This window comes from Cebidichthys violaceus, unplaced genomic scaffold, assembly GCF_023349555.1.
Source record: "Cebidichthys violaceus isolate CVI_PGR_0920_01 unplaced genomic scaffold, fCebVio1.0.p SCAF_11, whole genome shotgun sequence".
In the NCBI taxonomy this organism is placed as follows: domain Eukaryota; kingdom Metazoa; phylum Chordata; class Actinopteri; order Perciformes; family Stichaeidae; genus Cebidichthys; species Cebidichthys violaceus.
In genome coordinates, this window is record NW_027176274.1 from 17,018,561 (window position 1) to 17,041,818 (window position 23,258).

General features: G+C 41.8%; 1 protein-coding gene across 1 annotated transcript in view; it reads right to left on the reverse strand.

The window, feature by feature from the left end:
• Positions 1 to 925: 925 nt before the first annotated feature.
• Positions 926 to 23,258, reverse strand: part of dnah7 (dynein, axonemal, heavy chain 7) — a 71,784-nt gene continuing 49,451 nt past the window's right edge. Inside the window, exons 51-66 of the mRNA XM_068705166.1 lie at positions 20,705 to 20,838; positions 20,248 to 20,583; positions 19,910 to 20,036; positions 19,416 to 19,610; positions 16,522 to 16,614; positions 16,211 to 16,387; positions 15,814 to 15,975; positions 15,419 to 15,619; positions 15,031 to 15,192; positions 14,042 to 14,227; positions 12,675 to 12,812; positions 10,281 to 10,511; positions 7,213 to 7,365; positions 4,546 to 4,723; positions 3,657 to 3,760; positions 926 to 1,423 (exon numbers count right to left, since the gene is read on the reverse strand). Of these exons, the coding sequence (XP_068561267.1) occupies positions 1,217 to 1,423; positions 3,657 to 3,760; positions 4,546 to 4,723; positions 7,213 to 7,365; positions 10,281 to 10,511; positions 12,675 to 12,812; positions 14,042 to 14,227; positions 15,031 to 15,192; positions 15,419 to 15,619; positions 15,814 to 15,975; positions 16,211 to 16,387; positions 16,522 to 16,614; positions 19,416 to 19,610; positions 19,910 to 20,036; positions 20,248 to 20,583; positions 20,705 to 20,838 (2,784 nt within the window). The 3' untranslated portion in view covers positions 926 to 1,216. The remainder of the gene's footprint in view (positions 1,424 to 3,656; positions 3,761 to 4,545; positions 4,724 to 7,212; positions 7,366 to 10,280; positions 10,512 to 12,674; positions 12,813 to 14,041; positions 14,228 to 15,030; positions 15,193 to 15,418; positions 15,620 to 15,813; positions 15,976 to 16,210; positions 16,388 to 16,521; positions 16,615 to 19,415; positions 19,611 to 19,909; positions 20,037 to 20,247; positions 20,584 to 20,704; positions 20,839 to 23,258) is intronic.

A 23,258-nucleotide genomic window follows, 5' to 3' on the forward strand; every position in this document is an offset into this window, starting at 1 on the left:
GATGTTTCTGGCATAATGTTACAAAGACCACAACATTTCCTCTTCCTCTCGCTGCTGCTCCTCTCTCCACTCGTCTGCTGCTTCAGCTTCTGTTCCCAGATCAGCAGGTTTAGCAGAGCTGGTTCTCACACAAACACAAAGGCTCAGTGAACAACGCATACTTTTAGAAACTAAATAAATGTGTACGGTGCGGCTGAGTATTTCTGCCATCAGCAGTCAAGCTCAATTATCGGTATTAGTATTGAAATATTGTCGGTAATCAGGCTACTGTAATGTTTGAAAGTCCAGTAGTAATGTAACTTGATTTCTCAAAAATCGCAACAAAAGCTGTTTTACTCGAATCGTACCCTTAAAGGTATTCTCTTTGACATACAAAAAAATCTTAGTTAATAATCCGAAGGCAAAATGCTGAAATTCAAAATGGCCAACTTCCGCCTTAAAGAGAGAAAAACAATTTCATATTTGGAAAGTAGTCTCTCTGTTACTTCTATTTGAAATACAATTACTTTTGAACATTTTGCAGTTAGTATTTGCCGGGGCTAAAAAAAATTATGTGTAACGAGTATTTTCAAAATCCTCAGTACTTTCTCCATGATTCATAAAACCTAAAAAAAAAATGATGAATGTAAATGCATCTGTAAATGACGAATGATATACTGCGACAGTCACAAACTGATTTAGTAATCCCCCACTACTCACAGTATTGTTAGTAGTGAAAAGTCCTCATTTCCTAAAGCAGGCCAGCACGTACTGTACTTCCTGCCTCAACCAGTGCAGTGGCATGTCCCTCAAGGAAACAATTTATCTGAACTACAATAAAATATGGATAGAATAAGACCAGACCAATGTGACCATAATAACTTCACTAATATACTGTACAGTATGTTTTGGTTTTTTTTACTTTAAGGAAAAAAATACAGCACAGTCAGCTCTAACTTGCACAACAATGTAGGCTCACCAAAATAATTAATCAATGGCGTTTGTGGCCAGTAAAACTTACATAGGAGATTTTCAAAACTTACCCTTCGTACATTAACTTAGGACTTTATTTCTCTCCTGCAAGTAGTAATCTTTTAAAACAGTTCTCTGTTACCTAATTATTAACATGCCATCACCATTATATTCATGTAGATTTGTAGCTACTGCGTAAAAGAGAGACAGTGTTATCGCTCATTCTTGTTTTATGACATGTCAGCGAGACACACTCAGAGACTAACTAGGAGCTGAGTTGGCAGAGCAGCGCCACCCCTCGTCTGATCCAGTGTGCAGCGGGCACGTCGGAGTTGAGCGTCATGGCAATGACGTAGTTGGTGGAGTGGCCGGTGGTGGACAGTGTGCCGCGCCTCTCGCTGGTCTTGTAGACGGGCACCACATAGCACATCCTCTGGGGGACGTCCAGACGTTTGAGAGGCTTCAGCCACATCTGACAGGAGAGAGAGAGGAACAGTGAGGCAGACGGGATCAAACCACGGGATGTTAAAGTTGCCACATGTGCGTGTTCTACTTCCATTAACTACTTTAGCAAATAGTCACTGTCATTCAGGGGCTGTTTCCCATCCAAAACAGTTGACTAGTGGAATGATTAAACTATCAAATTAAATTCTGTACCTCTTATGACAAAGAACAAATTGAACAGTCTTGATTATATGACAGATTGTCAAAGAAGCAAAGAGATCATATTGTATTTCTGGTTCAAAGGTCAGGACGTGAAACACAAGCATTAACTTTCAAATGTGAAACTCCGGGGACTGAAACTTATAAAACAATTGCATTCACAAGGAAGAGTCCCCTTGGGCTGTTAAGAAGTCTTGGTTATGCAAAAGGGATAAACTGGGCCGCTCGAAAAAACATCTCCACAAAAACAAAAACAGTTTGTTGAGTTGCAGCCAGAAAAGTACTCATCTGGTTCCATAAGCAGCGCTTCTGTGAGGATTTGCATTTCAAAGCCAGCCTGTGTTGTGATTTTTTTTCTTCCCCCCCACACACACATGTAATAAGCACATTTTTAATTAAGTTCAGCTCTTGTCAGAAAACTGATTCTGTTAATAACTTGCCCTGAAATGTTTGAACATTTCAACAAAAAAAACTCAGTGTTGTGCATTATTCCTAATCACTGAATGCATTGTGAAGAGGAGAGAACAGGGGGGGGAAAAAAAGGAAAGACTTGATCAGTCCTCGCTCTCTGCCACTGGCGCTCTGTTCCATCCCTCTGTCAGTCTGCTTTCATATACCATATCAAGCTCTGTTAATTAATAAAAAGGATGAGCAAAGGAGCCGGGCTTCCTGCAGGCACCACGTATAAACGAAAGTGCTGAAGCTGCTGCTCGGTATTGCATCCAGAGAACAAGGAGCTGTGAACATCCTCCTGGGCAGAGCTGCAGCTACAGTGTGGTGGTTGTTGATCACGTTCTCCTAGGAGATTCACAATGCTGGTCTCTGATTAAAAAAAGCACAGTTGGCTCGTAGGAGTTTACAAGCTAAATAACGATGGAATCTGCCCCATTTCTTATAATTTGATACGTAAACAGATATTATCTTTCCTCCCTTGTGACGCCCAGAGAGATTCACAGGAGCAGAATCGATAAACCCCCTCAAATTTTATGTAAGATTATTCTCTGTCTTTTGTCTTGGTGCATGCAGTGTTTGGAAACCTCCGGTTCTGAAAAGTGAAGTCAATGCGGAAGTGTCTTAAACTTGCATTATTTCTAATGGCCAGGAGGGGCGACTCCTCTGGTTCTAAAATAGAAGTCTGATTGTATAGAAGTCTATGAGAAAATGACTCTACTTCTCACTTTTATTCCCTCAGTAAACATTGTAAACATGAGTTTATGGTCTTAATCTCTAGTTTCAAGTCTTCTTCAATACAGCATGATGTTCATTTAGGAAATGATGGTCCCATCGAGAGTAAACGATTAAAGCGGCGTATGATTTTTACCTTGTGATTGGCAGGTCGTGTTACCACGGCATTGTTCGGTCTGTGAGTTGTCTGCGTGTGTAACATTTTTTTGGTCGCCTGAAAATTTTGTATTCAGCGTTCGGTTGTACATAGAAGTGACACGAGACAAAGAAGCTGTTTGCAAAAAAAACAAAAAAAAAACAAGATGCCAAACCAAATGGACCAATGATTTGGTCATTGGTCCATTACATTACAGTCCTGCAACAGCCACAGATGCTGCATTTTCTTCCTTTTTTTTGTCAGAGCATTTGATTCGTAAAGATGTAATGAGAATTTCAACAAAAAATGTTTTGGAGAAGATTACCAACCCTAGCTTTAACTGTAATGAAAATGTGGTTCTTTGATTAAAAAAAAGTAAACTGTTTTTATGTACACAGTACTACATAAAAACTTTATGTACACAGTAATTAGTTGACTACGACTCCCTCGATGCATTTCAGCAAGAAACATCCAATCACAGACCATCCAATGTTACAATCTTCAGCTTAGATTGATTGACCTTTAATTGTCCGTGTCAGTTTTGGATCAATTGAGCAACTTTATTGCCATCTTTTGAGAACAACTGCAATAACAAAGTGTTTAGATATCGACATGCTGATCTTCCGATTAATGGACAACCCTGCCCCGTCTCCTGAGCCACAGCTGCCCCCGTGTCCCAATCGATGTCTGTGTACAGTATCTGTGCGTGCTCCTCACTCACCACAGGCATGGGGTCATGCAGCACTTTGGGGTAGGACTCTGCCAGAAGTTTGGTCTTCCTGTCCCAGCGGGCGCCATCCAGAAACAGACCTCTGATGTACACACCTGAGTGTCACACATTCGAGCGGAGACAACACAGACAAGAGGAGTGGTTAGTGTTACTATGATGTTAAAACTTTCCATAACCTCCAGTTATGGGGGAACCCTGGGACTATGATGCATGTTGGCTTTTCCGGCCACCGCAAAGCTTTATGAACGAGCTGGGCTGACCAGCTGTGCTGTAACGCTGTCTTTTCATAAAGCTTTTTGTGATGGTGGGGGAAAGGTGGTGAGATTTAGAGATAACTGACTGTCGGCATCCTGTCAGTGGCACACGCCCAAATGCACAAACACACTGTCAGATTTGTAGCTCGGCAGCGTAGGCTGTGTTGGTGTGATGGGGCCCCAGCTGGGGTCTGATTGAGGGCGAGGCTTTATGGGACTTAGAATCTCACAGCAGAGCTGGAGGCACAGCGAGGGGCTGACGCAAGGCTGCATGTATAAGGGAGAGGCAGGGAGGCTTTGACTTACTTTACACTCTGCCTTTTTTTACATACAGTCAGTTTCCATCTGTTTGTTTCTTCTCTTTCATCCTCTGCTTATGTTCCTCCTATTTCACTTTCTGCTTTGAAACCTCACTTTTTATCTCCTCGTACCCTCTTTAATCTTTTTTTTCCCTCCAGTGCTCTCTAGCTTTCTGCCGTCTTTTCTCTATACCTTCATTAAACTGTTAGATGGTGTGTCGAATGGAGGCGTTTCATCCTGTCTAAAGCTATTCTAGTATCATCCTTCTTTCTCTCTAGAAACACCCCTTTTCTCGCCCTATCTCATTAACCCCGTTAGTATCCTACCATCCTCTGGAGGCTGTTGGTGTTGTATCTCATCCAGGACCTCAAAGTCAAAGCCGAGCAAGTCAATAGGGACGGTGTGTTTCCTGGCATAGTTCTGCTGGCTGCCTGTGAGGAAGGCCTGGGTGAAGAAGAATCCTGACACCCAGAATACAGCAGGCGTACCGTGTTCGTACCAGTCCTGAAAACACAGCAGGCCAGAGAAGAGAGGGACATTTACAAAGGAATGGATGGGTTGAGATAGTTTAGTTTTCCTTAGGTTGACATTACAATACTTGTTCCATATTCATCATCAGGTTCAGGCTCACAAAACAAGAAAAAATGTCTGATCCGAGGTCAATGCAGCACACAAATTGTAATGTCAAAAGAAAATTCTTCACTTGATCACAAAACTTTTCTTAATCATTATTAATATCCTTGAACATATCTGCTATTCTTTATATACCAAGAGGGTTTTAAATGTATTTGTGTTTAAGTGACTGGTGGGGACAACTTTTTCTCAAATTTGGTTCAGCATTGGGGGAGAACCCTGCAGCAGCCGGGCTGCAAGGGAAATTACACAGCGTCAATGTACAGTGTCTCTACTAAAAGTGCCTGTTTTTGCCACTGACGGGCTCAGGTTGTTATTATTAGGGTCTGACAACATCATGGAAAGAAAGGAGGAAATCCTGTGAGAGATGACTTGTTGTGAGAAGACAACAGCAAAAACGTGAGTAAGTTGGAGAGAGGAGAAGTCAATGGTCGCCCTTATTTATTTGTGGCAGAATATACAGATGAGAAGCTCATACAAATTGAAGAGCGGACAAGGAGAGAGAGTGGGGGGGACTCCTCCTCTCCTCCTTCTCTGTGGGGTCCTTCACATTATGTTGTCAGACACCAATGATAACAATCTGAGCCTGTCGGTAGCAAAATCAAGCACTTTTTGTGGAATTACAGTAACGCAACGTTACATTGATGCTGCGCAATGGCCCTTGCAGCTTGTTTCGTGGCTGCCAGTTACAGCACTCTCACTCAAGAACCAACCAATTTCCAAAATTGTTGTAGCCATTAGTCAGACACAAAACATGGGAAAGGAGGGTCCAGGTTGAAAAATACCAAAGCTCCCCTATACACGGCACATCATGTGGATTAAAGCAGTCATTCTGCTTCAATGGTCTTATTAATAATGTATTTAATGTAAGTATGTTTTCAAAAGCACATGTATAAAACAAAAGTTGTGACTTATCAAATGCATATCTCTTCGTAATGGATAGTTTACCTATTCAAGATAATATTTTTGGCAGCAAAAATGGGCCTGGAACATTCATTTATGTACAAATTTGCTTTTCTCACAAATTGGGTCGCGATGGTTTGTCATTAAAAAAAATTTAAAAATTAAAAATCACCACAAAAACAGTGAGGGAAATTAAAGTGCACACTTGCCCACAACCAAGCCTTTTTTAAGTTTGGAGGGAGCAATGTAATGTTGATTGTATAGTTCATTTAAGCAAGGATGGACCCATGTCAGACACGTCTCTGTGCTGCTGTAAGCTAGGCTGCAATGTCTCACGTTTATCAGTCTACTGAACAAACTGAGGGGAAACTGTTTTTCTACTTCACTCCCCTAAAAACAGCAAACAATCATATTCCCCGAAATGTCAAGGTATTCTGTTTCTGAAAGCATGTTGTCTCAGATGAGAGTCCCGTGACTTTCCAGTTCACCCTGTGGGGAGTCATGGGTGGACATCTCCGTTGGATAACTCACGTAAACACACACGTACACGCGCATGTGCACGTGCACACACGCGCGCACACGCACGCGCACGCACACACACACACACACACACACACACGCGCACGCGCACACGCACACGCACACGCACACGCACACGCACACACACACACACACACACACACACACACACACTACATTCTTTTTCCCTCCACTGATTAATGATGATCAGGAGGAATACAATGTTTCTCCTGTGAAAATAGGGGAAAGGGAATCATGTGAACTGATTGTTGATGAGGATGAAGAAGTTCACTTTGCGGACTCACATGATGAGTACGTGTGCTTCCTGTATTAAACCTGCCCATGAGTGAAAAGCATGACTAAATCCCCCTACCTCCTACTGTATGTGCACACAAGTGGAATGAAGTGGTCTTGTGTAACTCCAGTGTGAAGGCAGGGTAATAGTTCACTATAGAGGCCACAGTATGCACTGACATGCACAGAGGTAGATTTGGAAGCTTGTGGTGGCCAAACACCTTACTAAGATCTGGATGTGTTGCTTTAACAACATAGATCAAATAAAACTACCCTAAAGAAACAAAGAATCTGACTGTGCAGTCGATTACGCAATAGGTTTTTACCATTTAAGCAGAGTTTTTACATTAATATGTCGATATGTATGCACTAATCTGACTCTGCTATGAGAGTGATTAAGAGATTAAGGTCTTTATATTTTATGGGGAAAAGAAAAAAAGCAAACACGTAAACACATTCTTCTTTCTTTCTTTCATCCACATTTTGATTCTTTCTCATTTCTGTTTCCCTTTTTTCTTTATTTTTTACCGCTCATTGCCTCCTTCTTTGAGTAAAAAAAAATATATATATATATATGACTAACCCCAAATACTTCTTTTATTTAGTCAGCATGTGATTTTGAACATTACAGCGGGTGTCTGTACCTGTAAGAACTTGAGTCGCTCCAGGAAGTCATTGACGTAGCTCCCCAGCGGTTTGAGGCTGGGGTAGGACTTCTTCATCCACATGCCGGGGATACGACCCGTCAAGATGCTGCTGACCACCTCCTCCAGCTCTGCAGACATCACCACCAGTCCCTGCACACGCACACACATGCAAACACACATTCCGCCAAAAACACGTGATTAACTTCTGAGCTACGTGAAAATGTGAAGCCGTTGTAGCTCTTTTCTAACACTGAATCCAACATGAGAGAAATTTCTACTTGTCACTTTAAAACCTCTCTGTGGAGGTAGGTGACAGACAGCCACATAATGGAAACTCTTATTTGCTCTGCAGGGGGGCTTTGATACAAGTATGAAAGACGACATGCTCATTCCCTTTCCTGACTCTATGCATCTCAGGAGAAGAGGAAATGTGTGTGGAGTTTGTTTATCAAACGATATAAAAAAGACACGTGCGTGTGCTCAGGCATGTTAATTTTATTCTTTGAATGTGGCGTAATCAGGACACATTCATGTACATACAGTCGTTCAGTCGTGGTCTTTAATTCGCAACGCTATGAACTAAATAATTACAGTCCTCTTGGTCTAATGCAGTCCAATTAGAGGCTATGTCTTGGCATGTGCAACATCTCCAAACCTCTGGAAATACAAAGTCAGTAATTATTTTTGCTTGAGGATGTGAGGGCCTAAGTAGATACTTTCACAGCTTCAAGTGTGTCTCTTGGTGGCAATTTGAAAAAAAGAAAAAAAAAGAAACCATGATTAAAATTATATTAAGAAAGATGATAGCTGGAAGACAGCTATATTTGGGAGTCCGCTAATTGTCTAATTGTCGAGAGTCTTAGCTCATCACGCACAGCGGTGGTGTTACTGCCAACTACTTAGACACCCTCCCACATGGATTTTTTTTTTCCAGTGAAAAACACAACAAAGTTTCAAACTAGTCTTTCAGAAATGTGACATCATACACACTTGTTCATATTTCTTGGCTGTACTAGCGACGTGGCTCTAAGTCAGGGGTGTCAAACTCATTTTCACTCTGGGCCACATCAGCATCATGGTTGCCCTCAAAGGGCCGGTTGTAACTATAAGACTGTATAAATGTAACTATTCCCTAACATATTGTTAAATAACTGTATTTGCATTTGATTATTGTTTATTCAAGTGTAAAAAGATTGTACATGCAGTTATAGCAATGTAAAAATATATATAAGCACATTTCTGTTATTATAACATCAATCATTTTAATTTAGGGTTAAGAAACTCACATTACTCTATCAAAGATCAAACTTTTAAAGAAAATAACAAAGACAAATATCATCAAAGAAGTTATTACATTAACTTTGTTCAAAGCTATTTTTGTCCTCTCTCTGCATCACTAATTTCCCCCCCGTCGTCGTCATCCCATTCATGCAGCTACATCCAAGAGCTCCTCACTGACGGTCAAGTCTGCCTTCAGCCTCTTATAAACATTGATAGATGATGTGTCCGTGTTGTTTGTGCTTTCATCAACAGCTAATGAAAAAGACAAGTACCTGCTCGTCTCTTCGGCTAGCTGTGTTGTCAGATTGCCTACTAGTTCCTAAACTTGGTCTGCAATGGTGTTTCTTCACAAACTGACATTTTTAAGTCTGTATCTGGTCGGAGCTCACCTGCTCACATACCTTTAACATGCACTGCTTCAAAAATGCACCCATTTACCCACAGATTTAATCTGTTGTAAAGCCACGTTTAAAGTAGTCTTCAATGTACTCACAATCCATTTCTATGTCAAATGTAGGGTAACCTATGAAGAGCTGCTTCTATGACTGTTGTGTTTATGTATCTTATAATTTCGACTTTCTATCTCATAATTTCGACTTTCTATCTCATAATTATGACTTTCTATCTCATAATTTCAACTTTCTCTCTCATCATTTCGACTTTCTATCTCATCATTTCAACTTTCTATCTCATAATTTCGACTTTCTAGCTCATCATTTTGACTTTCTATCTCATAATTTCGACTATGGGGATATTTTTATTATCAAATCTAACTTTTCTTTTTTCTTTTTTTGCTGGCGGATTCACAGGCCACATAAAATGACGTCGCGGGCCGTATTCGGCCTTGAGTTTGACACCTGTGCTCTAAGGTAATGCCTGTCAGTCGGTTTATTACTTTGGTCCAGACTGTAATCTCTCAACAACTATTGCATTGACTACCATGACGGTACCATGGCTGTAGAAAGCACAAAAAAGGCCTGTGGCCTTGGCAAAAAGAAAAAGGTATGAATACATAAAGGCGCTGCAGGAACGGAGATACTGTAGCTAGCAGGGTGGGCTCTTCTTTAAGCTACAGATGATAAGAGAATAAGAGAAGGTCAAGAGTACTAAATAATGATTTAGAGATTTTGATGGCTGCTTTATCCCTGTCATTCCCACGGGGTCAACAACATCTCTATCATGTATCCATTTCAGTTTTTCTAAAGCTCATACCTTTACCTATAGTGCCCACTCCAACAACGGCGCTTGTGAGATACAAAACAGAGTAACATACTGTACACAGATTTTCAGGAGCAGGCCGTTCTTCTGCACGGTGGATCATTCCCACTAATTGCCCTAAACTTTCACTGTGCGAGTGTGTCCTCATAATGGAAAACAACGGTGTTAGATTAGTGGCTTTGGAGTGTTGTGCCGACTGCCTACGGTATCTGTTTTCTGAGGATGCATTACCAGAGTTTCCCCTGGAATCATTCAGCAGAGGTGTGCTTCCTCTGATGAAATATTGCTTTTCACAGCGCAAAAATGTGAAATCAATGATGATCCATCAGTTGGCCTTACTGTTATCTGAAACAAACACATTTAGTGTAATTACAGTGCATTTGGCAATGCATCATCCTATAAGTATCCAAACAATAAGGATCCCTGAGAATGAGACCAGGGTTGAGTTCAAAACGAAACAATTCCTCGCTAGAGTGAATTTGAGGGGATTGTGACTACGCACCTCACATGCGGACAACAATATACTGTATAAGCAAACCCGTTCTCTACCAGCTCCTCCCGCGTACCTTTATGGCCTTCTGAATGTTGACGCAGGACTCCCGGACGGTGCAGAGCAGGTTGTTGAAGCGGCCCATCTCCTGCGCCACCACTGTGTTCATGCTCTGATTGTAGCTCGTGGGGAATCGCCTCATCACAGCCTCCAAGTCAAAGTCTGCAGGCAGCTTGCTCAGGATGTCAGCTGCCACATCAAAGACCATGTCATCTGAGGATTTGGCGTCTCCGCCTGAGGAGCGGGACTGATCAGAGACACAGAGCGACAGAGGACGGATGAGAAGGGGAGGCAGGACTTGTGGCTCGGATTGGTTTGACAGTTCGTCATTTTGGGAGGAAATTATCCTTCGCTGTCTTTGACTTGTCAAATTATGTATTCCCTTTTTTTTAGGACTCTTTTGCATCGGTGCTATTTCCATCTTGAAAAGATCCCGATGTTAAGAGGTTCTGACTTCTGACCTGACTTTGCTTGTATTTCATCATCTTTGTGCCGAATTGATTTCGATTTATCCTTTAAAAGGACACAAACTGACACAGAATATCATAGTCATATGATGCATGACTCTTAATTTGACCTTCCCTTTCATCATTTGTTGACATTTCCTAGGCTAGCCGACAGCTACCAATGTAACACCACTGATAATATTGAGATCCCAGGCATATATTCACTGGAATCCCTCTGTGAGGGAACACACAGCTTCACCCACACACACACACATGCACACACGGAGCCTCAGAAGATGGAAGGGTTCGCAACATTTCTCCCAATTTCTCCCACACAGTCTTTTCAACACAATCTTATCAACAATTCTAATAATCATTCACGCTGATAATTATTCACTCTAATCTGTGATTCTTCCGCTTTATACTCTCCAACTTGCACCATTTACCTATTTGATGCTCAGTCACTAGCCAGCGGTAATGGATAATCATTGGCTAATGGCATTGAGGTTACAGTAGGGGAATGACAAATAGCTGTTTCATTCCATTTGAAGCGTCTCTCTGTTTATCGGTCATTGAGACTGATGGGATCGTATTAGATGCTAATAAAGTCCACACATGACTGAAGCCATTATTAATCTTGTTGAAAGGAGTTTATATGAATAAATGCCAGACTCCATTGAGCTCTAATTTTAACTTGAGGCGGCAATGCCCGTGGAAATCATTTTCTATTTGTTTGTAACAAGCTATTTGTGTGTACACCGGCATTAGTACACTGTATATTATTATCTTAAGGAGATTAAAGAGATTAAACCAGAGGGGTTAGAATGTATAGGATGCAAACAGAGTATGTGTTCACATATGACACTCTGGTCTTGTTCCATATGTAGATCACTCGCACTTGTTTAATATCAAGTTTAATTCCCACAGGAATTTAGGCACCTGCGTTAAGTGAGAGGCACTGCTCTGTATCTGAAAATAAATAAATGGATACAGGGAGGGCTAAATAAACACCCCTTCCAAACTTTGCAGGAGAAGCAGTGCTTCTGTCGTTTTCAAGTAGGTCTTGTCGCGAAATCTCTTAGATTTGATTTGCAGCAAATGTTGACTTCGAGCCGAGAAGTGGTAAGACACAATCCTCAACAAGCTAGCCTAGTCTAACTCCACAGAGCTGAGAGATAATGATGTGGGATCACACAGTTCCTCCAACGCCACTGTGAGCCATACTGTGTCAAAGGAAGACGAGGGAATTATTTATTTATCTTTTTTTTTTGTTCTTTGACAAGCCTCTTTACAAAAAAATTAAATATTTATTTATATTTTTTCTCTTGAATTAAATCTGCATAGTACATTTTAATATAGGGCGATGAAATATTTAACGCTGGCAAGGACACTTATAAAAGACGGTGGGAACTCCAGGGAAGCATAATGATGCCGTTTGTGTTTATGCAAGACTGTATTTCAGTGTCTAGGTACATGTGTTTTAATGCGTTTACTCTAGTCTAGTTGTTTTGTGTGCATGTGCGTGTGATGCATTTGCTGGGTGAGAGTGTTTGTATGCTGTCTACAACTTGAAAATCTACCAGCTGAGCAGTGACATTCCAACTGAGCATCTGGGATGTCGGCCAAGAGGGGGCGCATCGGTTTCGGAAGCGACCCAGAGCTGCTGGCTTTTTTTTATTTATTTTTTATTTCACCTGTACCCATGCCAGGCCACAGTGCTGTTTTTTCTTGCCCAGTTTTATGGTCATAATCCTCCAGGTCATTTAATGGCATAATAATGAATTCAGAATTGAAAGTGAAATTCTGGCCCTCCGTCTTCATTATTCTAATAATAGCATTAAAAAGAAATCTTAGGAGTAAACTTTATGTTCAGATGTTGCAATGGCTCAAAGGAACTACTTTACAAGTCATAGTAAAAAAAGTAATACTACTACTTTGTGTTTCACATGTCCAGGTGGATTTACCTGTGTGAGCAAGATGCTGTTGAACAGTAGCTGCGTCTCAGCCTGATCTTTGGTGATATCCGCGTTGGCGTTCATGCCAAAAATCTCCGGCGATGGGTTGAGTGGCAGCGACTTGGTGTATTCTATGTAGCTGTTGTACTGGAACCCGGGATGCAGGAAGCAGAGGGAGAGGAGTGGAGTGAAGAGAGAGGACAATTTTTAACACAACATCAGGAAACATCCCAAGTAATAACACTCATTGAAAAACAAGTCGGCTCCTTAGATTGCTGACATTTATTATAATGACTATGTAAATGTGACTTCATGAATAAAAGATGTGGTTGCAGGGGGGGGGGGGGGGGGGGGTGCAGCACTGGAGAACAAAATGCCAAATAAAATGGAGCGCTCAGAGATTGCACTTGCGTTAACAAATATATCAACCCTCACTGATGGTGGCCACCTGCTGTGCCTTGTTACACACATTTTTATCTCCTAATGACTTTTTAAAGGTAGCTCAACAACAGCGTTAAGCAACTGAGTCCTGTAAAATGCTTAGTTTAAAAACAAACACATTAAAGTGAGTTTAACTTTTCTCGACTTTTTCCAAGGCAGTGATACTCCAGCACTTTAGGGTAACTTGATGGGTATATAGTCAAGGAGCCGTGTCAGCTCTGCTCTTCTAACAGAGTGAACTCCACGTTATGGGAGTATATATAAACAAGACATTTGATATTAATATTTAAATAACATGCTGCATGATATGTCTATGCTACAGTGTACCATATCTCGAGAAGGTCAAACTATCGTGACTGCAACAAAAACTCAGTGTCAATGATGCAAAGCACAGCGCTTACATAACAGCACCTAGTGCTATGCAACCTAGTCAGAATGTTTGTGTAGAATACATTCTTGATTTGGATAAGGAGGGAGAGAGATATTTTTGGGGGTTTAGGATCAGATTTTCTTCCCTGGCAGCAAATCACATATGCAGTTAACCTACTGTGAAGAAACAATCACTGAGAGTAAAATAAACCTGCATTTATTAGATGATGACATTTAGAAAGTGCTATTGAACAGTTAACAACCTCCCTTTGTGGTGAAGTGAGTGAGTGAGTGAGTGAGTGACTGACTGACTGATCAGTCAGTTCAGCGAGTTGCTTTCCCTCTAAAAATTTCCATCTTTGCCCAACTCTATGTGGAATATAGTACTAATTTCCCCTGGTAATAACATATGGCATTACCTAATTTCTGTAAATCTAGTATGCATTTTTTGTGTGCTTACAGCCAAATCCAAGCATAAATTGTGTTTTATATAAATAAATAAAAAACCTTCTTGATGCTTTGCAATCAAAAATTACAGCAATGTCGTGTGGTTTTCTGTTTCTTACATCTTCCTCAGCTGGTGCATAGTAGAGCCCACTGGGATCAAACTTGTAGTCGGGGTCCTCGATGACCTTTGAAGTGTAGAAGATGGAGAGGATAGTGCGCAGGGTCCGTCTGTCCCAGTCATCTGTCACGCGACCTCCGTAGTTACACTCACCAGTCATGTAGCGGATGGCATCAAATGGCACTTCCTGCAGCAGACAAGAAATCCTGCATTTTACAGAGGAACCTAAGAATACCCATGCCTTAGAGTTTCATGTTTAAAAGAAGGTAAGCATTAAAAACCGGATGATATCAGAGTGTGCGTGCATTCTTAGTTCAAAACAGAAAACCTGGCTGAAATTCACTTCACGACCTAGACTTGAAATGGAAACTGACATAACAGGAGGTGAAAGGGTGGGGGTTGTGGCCAACATGGCATTTTCTGGAGGAGGATTTCTCTTACAAATTCAGCGATTGGCACTTGGCTACAAGATGAAAATGTCACTCCGTTGAAGAAAAAAGAAAAAAAAAGAAAAGATACCCTCAGTAGTTTATTTCTGCCACTTTTTTTTCTCAGCTACAGCGGAGGGATTGGGAATAGCGGAGGGACTGAGTGCTATCGGTTTGTGGAAAAATGTCAAGAGGGATTTTGAACATGGCTGATGAAAGCAGATACTTGAGTGAAGAGGAACAACTTGTACATTAAGAGCCAGAATTTCTATTATGGGCTTAGATGTGGAATATATACGTAGGAGTGGATGGTGTTTGTGCATCTGCATTTGAGAGCCAGAGATATAGTCAGTTCATGGGAGTTCATGTACTGCAAAGTATGTTCGACAGAACAATACTGTTCGTATTGCATGTACGTATGCAGTACGCACTAGTCTGCATCCCACAGTGTACGGAATACGGGAAACTTCTGATAGTGGAAGTGAAAATACTATGATTCATTTAAGAAATATAAAAGTAATTGGTGAAAGGAAAGACTTCTTTTTTTTTTTTAAATAACTACCTGGTACTGTTCAAGGAACATGTGTAGCTGCTGTACAGAGATCCGGAGGTCGGTCTGATTGAACTCATATGGAATGTTCCAGCCTAAAGGTCCAAACTTCTTCCTCTCCTGAGTCAGGGCGTGGAAGAAACACAGGCCGTACAGTAGTTTCTTGAATACAGCCTGAGGAGGTGGATAAACATAAATGGAATGCCTTGTGTTAGATCAATGATTAGATAAATAGTGGTGGTCGTTTAGTATTTTCACAGCTGAAATAAACACATTCTGAAATACACAGCGGGGGTGATAACAGACAAAGAGGAGCACAGGACACCCACTGATAGGTATGATGGATATGCACAGCAAGCCACCCAGACATACACAGAGACGTGCATGCACACACACTGACCGGCTTGCTGCTGCCGCCAAAAAACTCTGGGTCAGAGATGGGGTCCATTAAGAAGGAGCGTGCAATGTTGGCGCGGAGGCCCTTCGGAGCCTCATTGGTCATCTTCACCCCATTCTGAAGCACAGCCACGGGGAAGGTGGGAGACGGGTAGCTGGTCAGCCAGAGCCTGAAGTCTGGGTGGGTAGTGTCTGGGTTCAGCTCCTGCTCACAGCCACAAAGACCACGTTAAGAAATGTATGTTTTGGAAGACAGGTGTAATGTGCATCTGGTGTATAAAAAGTGTATGTGTGTCTGTGTGTGTGTGTGTGTGTGTGTGTGTGTGTGTGTGTGTGTGTGTGTGTGGGTGTGTGTGTGTGTGTGTGTGTGTGGGTGTGTGTGTGTGTGTGTCTTCTGACCTCACAGACTCTCTCAAGTCTTGACATCCACGATGTGGCCAAGTGGCAGTTCTGAAGAACCACCCAGGTGCCCTCTTTGATGCCCGTCTCAATCATACGCATTGCAATAGGACCCTGGCCTTGGCCCAGAGAGAGGGAAGTCAGCTTGTTACCGGTAAAGCCCTGAGGGATGAGAACAGCCGTGCGCACATGCACACACACACACACACACACACACACACACACACACACTCACTTATAGCTGCTTTCTGACCGGGAAGGAGCCAAAATAATTTCCAGTGCTTTTAAGACCAGTGTGGGAGCCTGGGAAATCTAGCGGATTCAATTTCCCCTTTCATTTTGAGTTTGTACACACAGCAGGCTTCAAAGCCGCTGAATTTCCCAGGTGTCTCCATACCTTTTCATCTCCAAACTTAAGCAACGCAGCCATGGGGTCAGAGCCGGGGGAGAGGATGAAGATGAGTGGGGCACAGCAGTGGCTATCAACAAAGGCCTTATTCAGGTTGAAGGGCGGCGCTTCGATGAAGGGACGACCCAAACTGTCGGAAACAAATTCCTGCACCATGGGAATAACCTGGGGGACACATAGATGGAATGGGTTTATCGTTACCGTTTACTGATCTATTTCCAGAATTTTTTTTTGGAGAAATGAAGTTCAATATTGAAATAACATCCTACCATCTTTTGGAAAACAGCGTATGAACTGACCTTGTCTGGTCTGAGACAACGGATCACCAGCATCCTCTGAAACTGGCTCAGCTTGTCCTGCCACCCTTCAGGGAAGGGAGTCTGATGGGGGTTCTGCAGATATGACAAAACATATTGAATTCAGACTGTACATTAAAATCTTACTTCAAATTCCTTGAAAGAAGAAAATGTAGGAATTCTGTAGCAGCTTAATGCCTGTTTGTCAACTTTTCTTGAAGAGGACAAGAGAAGTTATGGGGTGGGGTTGCATTGTATCAAGCTGTTTCAAGATTAAGCATTGTAATAAAGCAAAAGAGGCCAATCTGTAATGTAAATGGGGAGGAGAGCAATGCTGGGAGATAAATACATATGTTTGAAAAAGCAAAGACCGGGGAAGAGGAAAGAGTGGAGAAAGGTCAAAAAAAAAAAAAAAAAAGCCACTGGGTACTGGGTCAGAGCAATATGTTTGATTAATTCCTGGAACAAGTGTACCAGAGGATGTGAGCAATGGTAGCGAGAACTTTTGGAATTTCTTTCCCCAGGCTGTTTGTCGAGAGACTTCTGGCTATGTGTGTTGGCAGGTGCTTTGAGACAGATACACCTATTTAGAATCTCCTGGGGATTCTCTGTGTGTACAGGGGTGTGTGAGCGCCTGTGTGCTTGATTGAACAGCTGTTCTTGCATCAAGATTGAATAAATGTGAATTCTACAACTGGAACAAACTAGATTTAATTGGATAGAAGTGCTGTGCCTGATTCTGTTGATTATAAATCAAAAGATGGTGTGTGTGTGTGTGTGTGTGTGTGTGTGTGTGTGTGTGTGTGTGTGTGAGAGAGACAGCAAAGAGACAAGCATGTGTGGTGCACACATGTTTATGTGCACCACACGTTGATTAAACAGCTGTTTGTGCATCTAGATTGCATAGATGTGACTGGCACAACAGGAACAGAAAAGATTTAATTAGATAAAACTTCAACTTGGATTCTTTATAATTCAAAGATGGAGAGAGAGTGTGAGTGTGTGCATCATCCACACCTGGCAAATTACTAATCTACATTCTCTCTTCCCTCTCCCCTTTTGTCTACACAACATTCAAATTAATAAACATCAGTTATTAAATATGTTGAAACTTAAAGCTTTGGGGGATTTGGATCACGCAATTGGTTTAAGATGGAGTAAAGACATATACAATGTAAATTTAATTAAGATTTTAACAACCATAACAAATATTATAACATAAACAGTTCCACAATATGATCCCACTGTAGTAAATAAACAATACCTGTTTGACAGGCTATAAAAAATGAAAAAATTATATTTTCATATTTGAAGACGTGCAAAATGGAGCCAATAGTAGGAGCAGAACTTCTTGGGAAAGCTATAATAAAGGAAAAATAAAGATAAGCAGTATTTTTAAATGATGATATTATCTAACACAAAAGAGCCAATAGTATGTGAATGGAATGTGCAAAAAGGTGATGTATGGGGCAAGTGAAGGGGCAGCGGTGTATTCAGACACAACACCATGAGTTGTGCAGAGTGGGGGGGGGGCTGCATGTGTGTTGTGAGCTTGCATGCTGAGCTGCAGGGTAGGCGAGGCTGGCCTGTGGTTCATGTGCCAAACCTACTGGAAGATTTAACCTATTCACTCTGCCCTTATTCCCTTTCTCATCCCATCCCACACCTGCTAACACTGTTTTCCAGTCAAAGGACTTCTCTGCCTCTGTCTACTTAACTTCTTCTCGTATCCACAGTCCATCACTGCCCCCTCTCTTTGATACTGATGAGAAATTGGATTTTGTTTGTTGTCTAGGTTTTATCAGGAAGGCTTACTGGAATCTTAGCCTAAGTGACAAGCAGTCTACAGTCACCACTAAGTTAGGAGCAAATAGCTCGGCTCAACACCACTACGTCATCATATGATGTACCGGTTGTATTTTAAAGAACATTTAAAGTTGTGCTGAAGGAAAAAGAAAACAAACAGTTATTATATAAACCCAGAGATGTGTTCTCCATATAATACACCTGCTTGGTTGGCCATAATCCGAGTGGGAACACTTTGAAAGATCAACTGCATTAGATTACATAACGGTCATTTAGCAGACGCTTTTATCCAAAGCGACTTACAATTCAGTATCTATCTACACACCGTAGACGCAGCTACGGGAGCAATTTTGGGGTTAAGTGTCTTGCTCAAGGACACACTGACATGAGACTAGTAGAGCAGGAGCCGGGGATTGAACCACCGACCCTCTGACCCTCCACTTAACCACGGTCACCCTGCAAATGTGACTACTGCAAATAGCGTTACATTTTCTTTTTTACTTTGAGCCAAGTAAATCAAAGCAGTGCACAAGACATAAGATGGCACTGATGCAAGGTTTGGTCACCCTTCACACACAAAAACAAGCTTACGTTGTTGCCAAGCAGTTTTGCTTAAGATTGTGTGTGTTAGGCCTTTATATCCACAGACACTGTCTGTTGGCAAAATGCTGAAAACCCTACATATCTTCAACATGTTTTCATATAGACCCTTGTTCAGAATCTAAATGGTCAGGTGCTCTTAGAGGCAGTAGCTGCAGCTTGATGTGTTATTTTTGTGGTGCTAAATGTGACCCAGTTTTAACAGCTAACCTCTTGAACTGATAATCACGACAGCATTTTCAGCTGAAAGTCAACACATTTACAGTTTCTAACACGACACCAGCAGTGCCATATTAATATGCATACACAGACAACACTTGCATTTTGGGGGGATTTACAGATTTTCCTCTCCTTCTAGTTCTCTTGGATGTTTCTGATGTAATGGTGCCTTTCTGCACATGCTGATTTTGTCTTTACCATAACAGAAACATATACAACACCCAAAGGCAGAAGTCCCACCCAGATTGGCCATGCAGCGTGAAGACACTCACTGGGCTGTCGTAGACCGTCTTCCACTCGTTCCTGAGGCGAGCCATGTCCTGATGCAGACCTTTGAAACGCTCCAATTCATCTAAGCGGCAAATCTCGTCCCAGGACTTCTTGGGGAGCCAGGTACAGGGATTCAGGTGGGGGTTGTCCAGGCCCACACCACCCATCAGAAGGAAGCGCCACTCCCCCTCATCCACCTACGACATTCATCAAAAATAGTGTTAACACAGAGGAGGATTAACCGGAATTTGTGATTTATAGTGATTCATGGGTTGACCCTTTCAGGGATTATATGTGGATAAAAAAATCCATGCAAATTGAAAATACAAGATACAGATAATCTTTAGCAATCATAGAGAGGTCTGATTAAGAAAAATGAGGCGAACCAGCTTGTTTGATTAGCTAACCACTTATAAACTAATCAAACAAAATATTTATCTATGGTTTTCAAGTGTCATAAATCTGTACACGTGTGCAGCGTATGTGTAATTCCTACCAGTTTGTTGTGCATGAGCAGATTGACACTGAGGCAGAAGGAAAAGAGCAGCTTGTCCTTCTCAAACAGTGAGCGACACACATTGACATATAGCGCATAGGTAAAGTGGTCTCTCAGGATCTGTAGTCTGAAGAAGACACATATAGCATTTTAATAATCTTTTTTCAAAACCAAACAGAACTCACAAACTCACCCACACAGTCATGCACTATTAATGGTCTTACATTATTTTCTTTTTTTATACGTTTACAAGTGAAATTAGCTCTTTTGAGAGGATAAGAAGCTCCAGGAATTCCTTTGAGGGGCTTGTGGCTAGTGCATTTGTCAGCCCTGCTTACCTCTGCTCCAAGTCGTCACTCAAGTCTGAGTTGTCGATGGAGCTGATGAAGAGGTTAATGAACCAGGTGAGGGAGTACTGGTACATGGGCTCAATGTTAGCCAGGTCGGCAATGGAGAAGAACAAGATGGCTGAGTGCACGGCAATGGGTGTGTAGCCCTTGCGAGTCTCATCAATCTTCTGCTCTGTCACCTCAGCCACGGCCTGCTTTTCCGTGATCTCGTTGGCCAGCACTTTGGAGCAGGAGAGGATCTTGACGGCCGTCTCGTCCTCCAGGATGTTGCCCTCGGAGGAGGAGAGCACCTCTAAGATTTTATCCTCAATCTCCTTCAGTTGTCTGACGAAAGTGCGAGAACAATTTGACGTGTCTACAGTTTCCACTTTGAAGAGGGAGACATTTTATTTGATTAAGTTGAATTAATTTGACCCGTGACAGGTGTGTGTGCTATGCTATGGACCTTTTGTTCTCTGCTCCCTGCAGGATGAGAGCCTGTTTCTCTTCCTCCAGGTCGGGCCTTTCCCGGGCCACCACAATACCCAGCAGCTGGTCCTGGATGCCCTCTGGGGTGATCATGAAGTTCAGAAGGGTCACCTACGGCACAGAGGAAGAACTACATAGACATCCTGTACAGTATACAGTATTCTGTGTCTGTGTGTGTTTTGGGGTGTCTTGCCCCACCCTTGCTCTTGGTACTTTACACTGCAGCTTTGATCATCTTAGCTTCAGTGCAGTTCTCCCAAACGAACCTCCTATCCAATCAATTCCAATAACCACTCCAGCCTTGGCAGAGCACAGGTAGGATGCATTTACTTTTTTTCCTTTTCTGTGAAAAGTGTGTAAGTGTGTCTTTTACCACACAGCCTTAGTCATTCTGCTCTGCACTTACCCGGAGGTTAAAAGCCTATATCTGCTATCTACTCCCTGCCCTAATAAACGAGTGCACTTCTCCGGGGCCTAATTCCATTTCTATTGATGCTGCGGACCCACTCAGCTGGTGGTAAAGACTCGGAGCCCATATAAATCTCCCGTTTGTCCTTTTCACACATACACCCTCCTTCTTCGCTTCCCTTCGTCCCTTGAGCTCCTTAAAGGCTGGTTCACTAGATACTTGCCCTCTTGTATTTAAAAGTATTGCATTTCAAACAGAGCTTTATGGATATAATGGAAGCCCCATAGTATACTGTACTGTAGGCACAAAAAAAAGATTTAAGCAAAATGGAAAAAAAAAAAAGATTTAGCCAGTTTTGAAAAACGAGTTAAATCTATTTAATGGCTGCCCATAAAGAGCGGGGCCCTGCAAATAGATGCTTGAAATGTGATCTTCAGTAATGCTTTCCAACCCCTTGCCTCTCTGTAATGCAGTTTCCTTCAATGTTCCTTTTCTTGGAATTCTTTTTTTTTTTGTGTTAGGGGGCAGTGTGTGCTCCATAGGAGAGGTGCCAACAGTGAATGATGATTCATTGTGTTGCTTGGGTAAGAACGTGCTGCCATTTGAGTGGTATGATGCAATAAGTGGGAACCAACAAGGAAAAGTAGGGCTCATCTATCTGTAGGCGGAAAATAAAGGTCTAAACTAACTATTCAGTACAACAAACAATATCTTGGTGAGTTAAAATGTTTAAATAAACAAGACAAAGAGTCTACAGCCATGCTAGCAGCTTTGCTAGGAACAGAAGTGCTTTGAATTAAATTCTAAAATCAGTTTGCTTACATGCTCAATATGAAAATGCTAACATACTAATATTTTGTAGGTATAATGTTTATCATATTAACCATCTTAGTTTAGTGTGTGGTTAGCATGCTAATCTTTGCTAATTAGCTATTGTGACAATGCACAGCTGAGAATATACAGGAATTGGTCATCAACCAAAGTTCTTTTTAAAATATTGAACAAATTAGTGCAATTTTGACTTGATGGCTCTGGATGAAAAGTCAATGGATCACCAATATTACTACGATATACCCCAAGGGGAACAAGAATGTGTGATGCAAATTGCATGTCAATCGCTCTAATAGTCAAAAAAAAGAAAATCAGGGGGGTCACCAAAGTCAAAGGGTTACATTGTTAGGGAACCATGAATGTCTTTACAATATATTGTGCTATCCATCTAGTAGATATTGACATATTTCACTGAATAGCTGAAAACTTTGACCTGCTAGTGGCAGTAAAAGAAAAGTCAGAGGATCACCAAAGTCATTACAGGTTCATCCTCTGGAGACCATCAGGAAAATATCTGCTGCAATCCATCAAATAGATGACATAATTCAGTCTGCACCAAAGTGGACCAACCAATTGTCAAGGCAATATTGCTATCCATAGCGAGGCTAAAAACTCATTCCTCATTATAGAAAACCCCACATTTTGACATCAATTGATCTCTCCCTCATGAAAAGAAAATGTTTCAGCTTGCATGATGCCAACAGAAAATACAATGCCCCACATAGCAGTTACACTTCATTGACAATGAACTGTATTATGGAAAGTCGGTTCCAGCATTTGCCGTAATACAAATCCCACAGGATAACAAAACAAACTAGGTTGACTATTGCTATTAGGTGTGATGAAAATAATACTTAAAAGGCAGAGGAATACAGATGTCTGCATTGGTTCCTGTGAGAGCCTGTAGTCTAGTAACTCTTTCTATTACTTTCTTTTTTTGGCAGCAGCTTTGTTGTGGGAGATACATCTACAGAGGGATTGAAGGGCAGCAGCTCAATCTGCATGAAAAGGGTTAGTAGAGGGGGCATGGCGGATTTTACGGTGCTCATTGCAACAACACTGACACCTGCTGCAAACAGCTAAGGCGTGTGACTACTGCCAGGAAACGCTCTGATTACTGTCATCATGACTAAAGGCATGTGCAGGCTCAAGTCTGTCTGTCTGGAGTATGTTTTTTTTGTGTGAGACTGGTGCGAGTATGGATGGAGGTTGCTGTGGTGGCGGTAACGGGACAATCCCGAACACACAAATACCTATTGAGGACCAGGCCTATTTGTGTGGAATGAACACA